The 11639-nt window shown below is 34.0% G+C and overlaps 1 protein-coding gene across 1 annotated transcript; it reads right to left on the bottom strand.

Annotated features, from left to right (window-relative positions):
• Positions 1-5418: 5418 nt before the first annotated feature.
• On the bottom strand, positions 5419-6393 carry LOC143272630 (olfactory receptor 5M11). Its single transcript, XM_076568405.1, has one exon. It carries the CDS (start codon positions 6391-6393, stop codon positions 5419-5421), a length of 975 nt encoding a protein of 324 aa, XP_076424520.1.
• Positions 6394-11639: the final 5246 nt, after the last annotated feature.

Genomic DNA, 11639 nt, shown 5'->3' with positions numbered 1-11639 from the left:
GCATAGAAGTTATCTCATGAAGAAATAAATAAGATAACCAATAATGATCATTGCTTTAAAAAAGCTAGCTGTGTTATATGGTAAGGGTGATGAAAATTATAGTTAAATGTCAAAATTCTATATAAATATTTGAACTAAATAGATAGTGGTGTTTTAAAATAAGGATAGACACCAAAAAGCAATGAGGCTTATCTGGGGTTTGAAGAATTTATAATAATTATACAGAAGGACAAGAATAGAAGGGCTCTCAAGTAATTTGAACATTACATGTGCAGGCATTCCACTGGAGACTTTCAATTGAAGTGGAAGCTACCCAATATGCATGAGAAATATCACAAAGAAATCACAAAGGAAGGCAGTAGACAGCAGACATTCTTCTAAAGAGCCATTTCCTTATGACATTATTGACCAGTCTAAAAATTTTTGAGTAATTATGGGTCAATATGCATAGTGATGAGTTTTCAAACATATATATTCTTTATGAAAACAAATACAACAGAAACATAGCCCATTACAAATTTCACTGACTGTAATTACTTCTCTCTAGATTGGAAAAAATAAAAAATAAATTAAATAATTTAATATATCCACATATATTTATTTTCTATATGAAAATCTAAAAACTAATCACTTTATTTGGTAAGTTATATAGTTTATGCTTTTAAATAGAAAAGACAGTTGCATTTTTGGTAAGTTAGTATGTATGCATTGTGAATATATAGGTCAAATTTGAAGTAACCAAAAATTCCATCCTACAAATTAAAAGACAAAAGTCACAACAATAATAAAAAATATAAAAACATCTATCAAATCAGCTCTACAGATGTCATTGGTATCTGAAAAACTGCTGGTTGAAATGCACATATCCCCATTTCAGGAACAGGCCAATATGCAAATTTCATTGTAACAGAGTAACCTAGGACTGTTAAAGTCACTATTGTATGTGCATTCAGTCTTATACACAAAAGCTATTATCTACTCATTGGATTAAGTGTATGGAGTAGGAGAATATAGAAAATTTTAGTCAAGGCAAGGGAGAGAGAAAGTAAAAGTAGGAGTTAATTAATTTAAAATTCAGTAGTTGGGCTCCTAAATACCTGGCTGAGCATAAAATTATGCAGAAGTCAGTAAGAAAATAGTTGAGAAAACTAGATTGTAAGGTAGGAAATGAGAACACAAATGGATAAGCTGGATAGTTGAGGAGGCATGTAGTTCCTATGAACTTCCTGGGAGTGCACACTGTTCTTATGGGATATACCATCATGGACTCCAGGACCTTCCTCTCTTCCTGGTTTCTACTGCCATGCTTCTCAAATATGTTACCTCCTTACAATGAATGACCCTAACTTCTAGGTCATGTTAGACAATGAAGATACATATAATTTTCTATTTTGTTAGTAAAATTCTTTTAAGATTTCATTTAGATTGTGACATCTCCCTTGTCAGAATGTTATTCTTTCCATGATATATGGAGTTCATTTGTGTTCTATATCAGACATTGAGCAGTTTCCAAAGGACCTACCATCTCCACCATACCTATCTTTCAATTACTAGTCTACCAATTCTAACCTCATAATTCTTAATGTACTTTTTAGATATATTAAGTCTTATCCCATTTTCTCTATCCAATATCTTAAAGATAAATCTTTAAAAGTTCTATAATATTTTTCTTTTTGCTAGAAAAAAATGAAATACCTAATTAACTTAATTTCTTTAGATTTTTATAAGTTTTATTTTTTGAGATTGTAATTTCTCCCTTCCCTTTCCTCCCTATAAACCAGCATTTCTCAACCTGTGGGCAGTGGCCTCTTTGTGAGTTGAATGACCTTTTCATGGGAGTTGCCTACGGCCATGCAAACACACAGATTATGATTAATAACAGTAGCAAAATTATAGTTATGAAGTAACAACAAAAAATGATTTTATGTTGAGGTCACCACAGCATGAGGAACTGTATTAAAGGGTTGCAACATTAGAAATGTTGACAACCAGTGCTCTAACCCCCCCATATTCTCTCCTTTCTTTCTTTCTTTCAAATTCATGGCCTATTTTTCATTAATTTGTGATGAAGATATATTGTGGCTGTTAGAGAATTCCCCTTTAAATATTTTCTGAAAATATCAGTGAGATGATTAAATTATTTCTTCAATGTGACTATTTTGTGTATTATTTGATTTAAAGGTGGAAATGCAATTTGTCAACTAGAATGATTATCACAAACATATAATTTTAAAATATGTTTTATATTTTTTTATGACCAATCTAAGTAACAAATATATACTCACTTATTTCAGTGAGATGAGACCCTAGACTGGTATTCAAAGGTGTTTTTATGACGCTTGACTCTTCATGATGAATATCAAAACTGAAACAAGTGAAAAAATTGGTAATACAAAGTTCATGATTTTGATTCCTACCTGAACTCATGAAAAATTCTCCCAGAAACACTAGAGGTCCAACCAAGGAACTGCTGAAAAGGATTTATGCCCTATTTGTATTTGGCAGTGTTTATCCCTGAAGTACTTTTCATCATACCCCAAAGCAATAATTAAAGAAAACATAGTAATTGGTTTAGACATATACCCACTAGAACCTTGGGATTTGAGCAATGGAATTGCATCACCTTTTAAGCATCTTGAGCTACATATTTTGTGTGATTATGAACTGATGCTCAGGGGATTTTTTCATTAAGAATCATTATTTGTTGCAAGAAAATGTCCAGAATAATTAGTAGTGGTATAATGTCTTCACATAATTCATGGAATTTAATTTTTCTGATTCTTTCAAAGATGGACTTGTGCACTGTACAACCTCTCCCAATGGAGAAAAAGCTAAGTAGTCACATTACAAATCTCAATACACATAAAATACTTTCTAATAATTTTTATCATTTTAATGATTTATTAGACCATAAAAATAATATAATTAAACTTAATAAAATTATTAGAAAGCAAATTTATACAATATGGACATCTCTTAAATATACTAAAAATTTTTCAACAAGATTTCAGAATACCATAATTATCAATAAATAATACACCATTCTGATTTGATTTTCTGTCAAGGAACCAAACTATACCAACAAATTCCTCTCTAACTAAAAAATGAAAATGAGAATAATCATAGATGTAGAAATTTGGTTTTGCAATCCTTAACTCATGAAGAATGAGGTGTGTCAGCAAGGAAACAGTAGGTAAAATCGTGTGTGTGTGTGTGTGTGTGTGTGTGTGTGTATGTGTATGTGTGTGTGTGTGTGTATTAAGAATTCAAACATCATTACATTGATGAATAGTTCATTTTAATCTAAGCAAATGATCTTTAGTCAGAGTAAAGGATATCAAAGGTAAAATATAGGGTAGATATAGATTATACTCAATATACAATTACTTACGTGACAATGCCCTTATTAATGTGATATATTGTCATCAATAGAAATAAATAATGAAAATCACAAAGGCATAGGCAGCACTGTACACAAGATATGTATGAAATAAGTGTCCCCAATAATGGGGAACAAGGATGGTATCCGTCCACCTCTTTACAAAATTGTTATTCCAGAATAAGGAAGATCAAAAAGGAAGGAATAAGAAATGAGCCTGGTGAAATTTAAGGGAATAGGGACAATTTTACTTACAGATAAAAATGAAAATGTTAAGGGGTCTATAAAATAAACGAACATACTAGGGTCACTAAGAGAGACTAACTAATCTTCAGGACAAAAGCTGAAGCTTACATTTAAATGTACCTACTACATAGCCTTGCAACAAGCAAATATGGAATAAGCAATATGATATAAGACATCACGTTGTGAGCTTATCGTCCTGAATTATGCTTGAACACTGATTTGCATCTATATTCCTATCTTGAAAGCTGCAGATTTTATGAATCATTTGTAACAAATTCTCTGTTTCCTTAGATATTTTCATGGGGCTATATGAATTGTAAAATGAAGTAGCCAGGTGATTCTAAACAAACAACAAAACATGTAATGATCTTATGATATAATTTCTTAGTATGCAACTGAAGGCAAATACATGAGTATATGGTTTGATCTTATTTAATGGTGAGATAAAGCTTGCAATATATTCAGCACAAGAGATGGTATGTGTTGTTCCCAAAGTTCATCCTCTTAGCACTGATCCTGAAGTTTTGAGATTTTTGTGCTGCCAAAGAAATGTTATGATTTATTTACAGAAAAATCCCCAAAGGCATGTGTTACAAAAAGTAATGCAAACATTTCTATCCTGAATGCAACTGGGATTTGAAGAACCAGTCAATGCAAGGCAATCACTATCTGCTATGGCTTACTGCTTACTTGGTTTCTGTGTCTCCCCTTTCTGGTTTTAGTCTTTACTCTCAGGTCAACTTCCTCTAAATTGTCAGATGAAGATAAAACCAAAGTGATTTGACAGCCCTGAATCTTAGGAGAAACAGGCTTACAGAAGACTGAGACCTGGATCAACAGTCTTACACCTACAAAAGCATCGGCATAATCCGTTAGTCTCATGATACTTGCATGACTCCTTCTCTACATAAGTTCATCAGTTAGACACAGAAAGGCACCATCATGATTCATTTCTTCATCTTAACTTTTAAGTAGGTAAGCCAGTACAGACGTACCACTGTTTCTTAAATGCCCTTCATCAAAAAAGCTGATGGCTCTATCAGTGGATGGAACTGAGAGCAAGTGTATCCTGTTAACTCTTGTAAACAGCAAGCACCAAATGGGGATGCAGACAGACCCCGTGGCATAGCACTTAAAAGTTTTCACTTAGAATAGTCCTTCTCCAAATCTGATGTGCATGTCAATCTGTCTACAACATGGATTTGAACAGGCAAATATGAGGTGGAATATGATCCATCATTTTAATATTTGCTGCAGTGATATCTGTGTTACTGGTTTGTATCAGTTGCTGTGCCATTGCTGAGAGAAAACATCTGACAGGAGCAACTTAAGAGAAGTAATGTGGGCTCATTATTTAAGAAGGTATTTAGTTACTGCGGAAGGAAGGTAGAAAGGCAGGAAAGAGTCAACTTGGTCACAATGTGCTCACTCTCAAAAAGCATGAGTTGAATGACCATGTCTGTACCTTCTTCTATGTTCATTTTTATTCAGCCATGACCCCAGTAAAGGGAATGATGCTGTGTGTTTTCAACATGTATGTTTTCCCTCAGGTTAACCTCTATAGAAGTACTTCTACAGACAGAGGAAGAAGTGTGTCTCCTAGGTGAATTTCAACATAATCTAACTATGAACATTAACTATTACTTATCCATGAAGTACAGGCTGCAAAACAGGACTAAAAATAAGGCCAGATAATTTATCTCAAAACACATAACTTTTAGCTGGGACACCAAAGATTTGACTACAGAGAATATAAAAAAAAGTCATCAAAATACAAATGTTTTGTCTCAAAACTAGAGTTTCAGTTTATTGAAAAACTGAGGCATCAATGCTCTCCTGATAACTTCTTGTCTGAGTATTGTTTTCAATGCCTGCTTTACATCTTTGTTCCTCAGGCTATAGATCAATGGATTCAGCATTGGACTTACAAAGGTGTAGAAGACAGCTATTATTTTGGATTCCTCAACAGTCTTGTCAGTGGGCGGTCTTACATACATGCAGAAGAGAGTCCCATAAAACAATGTGACAGCCATCATGTGGGAACCACAGGTAGAGAATGCCTTGCGCCTTCCTTCAGCTGATTTGATCTTTAGGATGGCGGCAATAATGAGGGCATAAGACACCAGAATTATTGTGAGGGAACTGGAGAGGTTGAAACCAGCTGATATTAACATGGCATGTTCTTTTATATAAGTATCAGAGCAAGACAGCTTAATGAGTGGTGGGTCAGCACAGTAGAAATGATTGATGACATTGGATTTACAGAAGGTCATACTGAAGGTCAGGATGGCTTGGAATAGCCCATCTGAAAAGCCATAGGCATAAGGACATACAGCCAAGCAAATGCAGACCCGCCTGGACATTTTCACACTGTAACGCAGAGGATTACATATGGCCACATAGCGGTCATAGGCCATGGCTGCCAGCATGTAAAACTCGGTGAGGAGAAGGGCAATGAAAAGGTAGCACTGGATAAAGCAGCCAATGAAGGAAATGGTTTTCTTGTCTGATAAGAAATTAGTCAACATCTGTGGGGTTGCAGTTGATGTATAGCACAGGTCCACAAATGCCAAGTTACTGAGGAAGAAGTACATGGGCGTGTGAAGGCGGGAGTCCAGGCTGATCAGAGCCACCATGCCCATGTTGCCTAAGACAGTGACAAGGTAAACCAGCAGAAACAGCACGAAGAGGAGTGGCTGCAGTTCTGGGCGATCCGTGAGCCCCAGTAAAATGAATTCTGTAATTTTGGTGCTGTTTGTGAGGGGCATCTCCTTAGAGCTGGTTCTGTGATCCAAGCTGTGAAAACAAGGCAAACACAGAGATAAAAACTGACAGTTAAAAATCATGTTTTTCTTAAAGTGTTGCATGTAATGCAAATTATACAATAATCCTCTTTATATTTCTATTAAGCCCCTTTCACTTTGCTTTTATTCCTCTGAGTTGTGCTTCTAACTATATTCCTGTACCAATCCACACATCTATGAGTAAATCTTTACTACATCTGTCCTATCTCTCTGAATTTCTTTTTGCCTCCCAATATATCTAACTTGCAAAGCTAAGCAGACTAAAGTTCCTTTGTGAGACAGTTCTTACATACTTTCCTAATATGTGAATCTAACACAGTCTCTTTATTTTCTTGTTTTCCGGACACCTTATACACATATATATTCACATTCATTTTTCATATTAGTATTGTAAGGGTAAGGGAAAACTCCTGCTAATTACTGTACCGCGAATATTCAGCATTTATTTAAACTATGGCTATAAAAGAGAGAAATAAAAACAAGCAAAAGTTTTCCAAGAAGTAGGAATTATTGCCAATGAACAAAAAATTGTAACGGTTTTTGTGATGTTGTGTACAATGGAGAAACAATTACAATTTAAAAATTTTGTGTACAATGGAATTTCTTAGAAAGCTTACCCTTCAATTAAATTCACAGTCATTTCACAGTGGTTAATTTATTTTGCTCCTTGATGAGATTTATTTCATCATATGGAATAAAAAGTGCTATCATTGGTAGGAAAATATATGTAAGTATAGAGTTTTATGTTAAAAAATGAGCCAGATGAAGAAAAAGTAAATTATCGTGTAGATAACACTCTCTTCCAATCACTTAGTGTGACTAAGTGACTTTTCCATTTCTACAGTAACTTTTTTAATAGGAGGAATAAAATAACTGTTTAATTTTTGTGATATTTTGATAAGATATTCTGTGAGCATCAAAGAAGAAGTGCATGTGTGTGTACTCTTTCAAAAAATTATTATGAAAATACCACTGATATGATTAATTCTAGTATATTCTCTCACATGCTTATTTAGTGTATATTTTAATTCTTGATTGAATGATAAAAGTTATGTGTGTAGTAATATGATTACTACAAATACATAATTCCAATAAATTTTTAACATTTTATGACTAATACAAATTCTAAGCACATATTTATTTCAGCTAGAAAAGAGCCAAGACTAGCATTAACACTGTTTTATTGATAAATATCCAAAATGATATAAAAGCAAAGGTGTGAACAAAGATGTCATAATTTTATTCCTACCTTCCCTAGGAAAAATTCACTCAGACACTAGCAAGAATAAAGCTCCTGAAAATGATTTGTATCCAATTTGTAACCTGTATCTTTTATCTCCAAAATTATCTCTCAACACACCCCAAAGAATTAATTAAGGAACAATAGTAATTGGTATAGATATTCACTCACTAGAACCTTGGGATTTGAGCAATGAAATTGTATCACCTTGTAATCAACTTCAGCTGGAAGTTTCAGTTGCTCAAGAATTGATACTTACGGGATTTTTATATAACTCAATATTTCTTGCAAGAAGAGTTGAAAAATTAATCATGGTATAACATTATGCCACAACCCATGGACTTTGATGTATCTAAGATTTCTCTACTGTTGAAATGTGTGCTCTACAAACCTTCTCCAAAAATAGGAGCTATGCTGTCAAATTACAAAGTGCCCTTAATAAAATTATTACTATTTTGACAAGACTGTGCATATAGCTATAGTAAAATTAGTTTAATGCAGTGGTTGTCAACCTTCCTAATGCTATGACCCATTAATAGTATTCCTCATGCTGTGGTGGCCACCCAACCCTAACATTATTTTCATCGCTACTTTATAACTTCAATTTTGCTACTGTCATGAATCATAATGTAAATATCTGATATGGAGGATACCTGATATGGGACAACAATGAAAGCTTATCCTACCCCCAAAGGGGTTGTGATTAAACAGGTTGAGAACCACTAGTTTAATTTGTTAGGCTTAGATGCAGAGAATTAATATTTTATGAACAACAAAGTAAGGGCTAGAATTCAGAAACATGTAATAAATAGAGTAATAGAAGTAGAATGGCTACATTACTTATTAATGGAGACTATAATAATTCTAACATTAATATTAAATAAAATTTGCCAATTAATAGAATTACATAGTACATATACTTTCTACTGTACATAAAAATCTATTTTTAAGTAAGTTTTCAGGACATTTAGTCAACTTTATTCTGCTACTGAAAATTCTGGGGAGTTCCACAAGAGCTGCCATATGACACCAGGGAAATTAGGGTCTTCCCTTGTGGTTCTTAATCTCATTAATCCAAGCATATAAGAATGGACTAAAATAGAAGTTGAGGGCAATTTTATGAGAGTTAAACATAGAAAACAACTCTAGGGCAGGCCAACTATAAATCCCAGCAGCTACCTGGGGAAAGAGAATAAAAAGAGGAGAAAAGCCATACCGTTTTTAGTTACTCTGTCATGTAAGTCAACCACGTGGTGCACACGCAGCCACAGAGTATGGAATAGATCTCTAGAGAAAGAGTAAGAAACTCCAGAGTATCAGAAAAGCATGCTTAGCTTCCATCTAGTCTCTACAACAAAAAGATATGAAAGAAGAATAAGGAAAAGGTATTCTTTTCTGAGTCAGGACTCAGAAAGGGGGTCAGACACAGCAGGACCTCATAGAGGATTATATGGATTTCACTAAGGGCAGACATTCTAGGAAGAAAAAGTACATTGTCTCATTAAGAGGTTAATTATTTCTACTATCTCCTTAGTATTGCTTAAGATGAAGCCACTTTTTTAGGGTCACTAGTCCTTCCCAATCACTGACTTTCCCAACTGGATTAGCTCTTAACTGAAGAGATATTGTCATGTCTTTACCTACAGGAAGATTTCATTCCTTTGAGTAGGAAGTAATAACTTTCTTTAATAATGTTCATTGCTGCTATAACAATTTTCAGTTGATTTTTATCTCATAAAGACAAAATATATTAACAAATTTATCATCAACTAAAAAGATTTATCATAGGACAAATAGTGCATGCAGAAATTCTATTTCACTATCATAACCTCGTCTAACATGAAGTGTATCAGCAAGGAAGGAAAAGCTAGGATGGTATACATATATTGTACTGATGAAAGCTTTATAGGGGACCAAAGGGCCTAATACTAAAAGAAAGAGTAAGAACAGGTAACTGGAAGGAAGATAAGCAATACGGTCAATGTACATCAACTATTTGTAGGAAAATGCCTTTATGTACCAAAATATATCATGTACAATGAAAACACAATAAAATAATTTTTAAATGTATGTAATATAGATAACTACATGATCTCTGGCTGTAAATTAAATATGTACCACAGTGATGAGGAAGGAGAAATAACTGTCTCCTCTCCACAGCATCATGCAATCACTCTAACGATGTTCAATAAGGAAGGACAAAGGAATGAAACCAGGAAATGTGAGAAAGGAATGGAAGCATTTTATTCACCAATGACAGTGACAAATATTAAGGGATCTAGAAAAACCAATAAAAGTCCTTAGTAGAATTAGTAAGAAAGAGAACCTCATTTGCAAGACAAAAGAAGAAGCTTGTATTTAAATAACCTGTTATGAGTTTAATGTGTAGTCAGAGTTACCTAAGATTTCAAAAGACCTTGATTTTTCAAAAGAGTCTTGATTTTTATTTTGACATTGAAATACAACTACATGCTTGACAATGATTCTGAAAACTGTTCCCATTTATTTGTAATGAATTACCTGTTTCCTTGGGTCTAAATTCTAAACAAACAATAATGACAAAAATCACAGAGCTATTAACAATACAACATTTAATAAGTAACAGACTAAGTATTAAATGAAGGTATTCTTTTTATCTTGTTCTAATGGCAGAGTGTCCTTTCAAATACATTTAGCATATTTGAACAGTTAGATATTTTGTTGAGACTGATCTGTGTTGTCTTAATTCATTCATGCTTCGGGATTTCCTGAAGACAAATGTGTACTGTCTTCTTTTGATGTTTTTGTTTAGGCCAAGAAATATATTCCCTTGCTTGTACAGCTCTCAATACCATACTACATATAAGTGTGGCATGTGTTATTTGCACTTATGAAAGATAAAACAAACATTACATTCCTAATCATAGTTTGGAATAGAAGGAATAGTCAATGCAAAGCAATCAGTATCTGCTGTAACTTTTGATTATTCAGTTTCTGTATTTATTCCTTTCTGATTTCAGTCTTTACTCTCAGGTCAACCTCCTCTCTATTGTCAGAAGATGATGAAACCCAAAGTCATCTGTAAGCCCTTAATCTTAACAGAACATTGTAATCTTAGGTTTACAAAAGGCAGAGACCTGGATCACCAGTCTTACATCTACAAAAACATCAGCATAATTGAACAGTTTCACATTTCTTTCATGACTCCTTCCCTATAGAAGCACATCAGTTAGAAACAGAAAAACACCATCATGATTCACATCCTCATTTTCACTAGTGAGTAGGAGAGGGGGAGTACAGATGTACCATTGTTTCTTAAGTGTCCTTCATCAGAAAGTCTTATGGGTCTATCAGTGGAAGGAACTGAACTGAAGAGCCTGAATATCCTGTTAGCTTTTGTAAACAAATGTCCCAGAGGGATGCAGGAAGATCCCTTGTCATAGCACTTGGAAGTTTTCATTTAGACTATTTTTCCTCTAAATCTGATGTGCCTATCAGTCTCCTTGGGATCTGTCTACAGTACAGATTTGAATATAGGTCTGAGGTGGAATATGATTGAAAGTTTTAATAGCTCTTTCAGTGATATATGTTGCTAGTTTGTTACTAGCTGTGCTCTTTTGTGTGAGGAAAAAGTCTGACATGAGCAACATAAGGGAAGAAGGTCTTATTCAGGTTCATGGTTTAAGATGGTATATAGTCCCCATAGTGGAAAGGCATAGAGGGAGGAAAGAGGTGGCTTGGTCACTTTGTGTTCACATTCACTTAAGTTGAGTGATTGTGAACATGCTTCCTTCTGTGTTTCTTTGCATTAAGTTCAGAATCTCAAGCCATTGGATGGTGCTACTCCTCTCATAGACATGTCTTCTTGCCTCACTTCAATCTCTCTGGAAATGCCTATACTGATAGACCAACCAGTGTTACTCCAAGATGATTCTCAGTCTAGACAAAATAACTATGTATACTGACTATCATTGATCCATGAATAACATGG

This window comes from Peromyscus maniculatus, chromosome 4, assembly GCF_049852395.1.
Source record: "Peromyscus maniculatus bairdii isolate BWxNUB_F1_BW_parent chromosome 4, HU_Pman_BW_mat_3.1, whole genome shotgun sequence".
NCBI lineage: Eukaryota > Metazoa > Chordata > Mammalia > Rodentia > Cricetidae > Peromyscus > Peromyscus maniculatus.
This window is presented reverse-complemented; position numbering and strand designations above follow the sequence as displayed.

Coding starts and splice junctions, on each gene's coding strand:
- LOC143272630 (XM_076568405.1), bottom strand. CDS start 6,393: ATGCCCCTCACAAACAGCACCAAAATTACAGAATTCATTTTACTGGGG.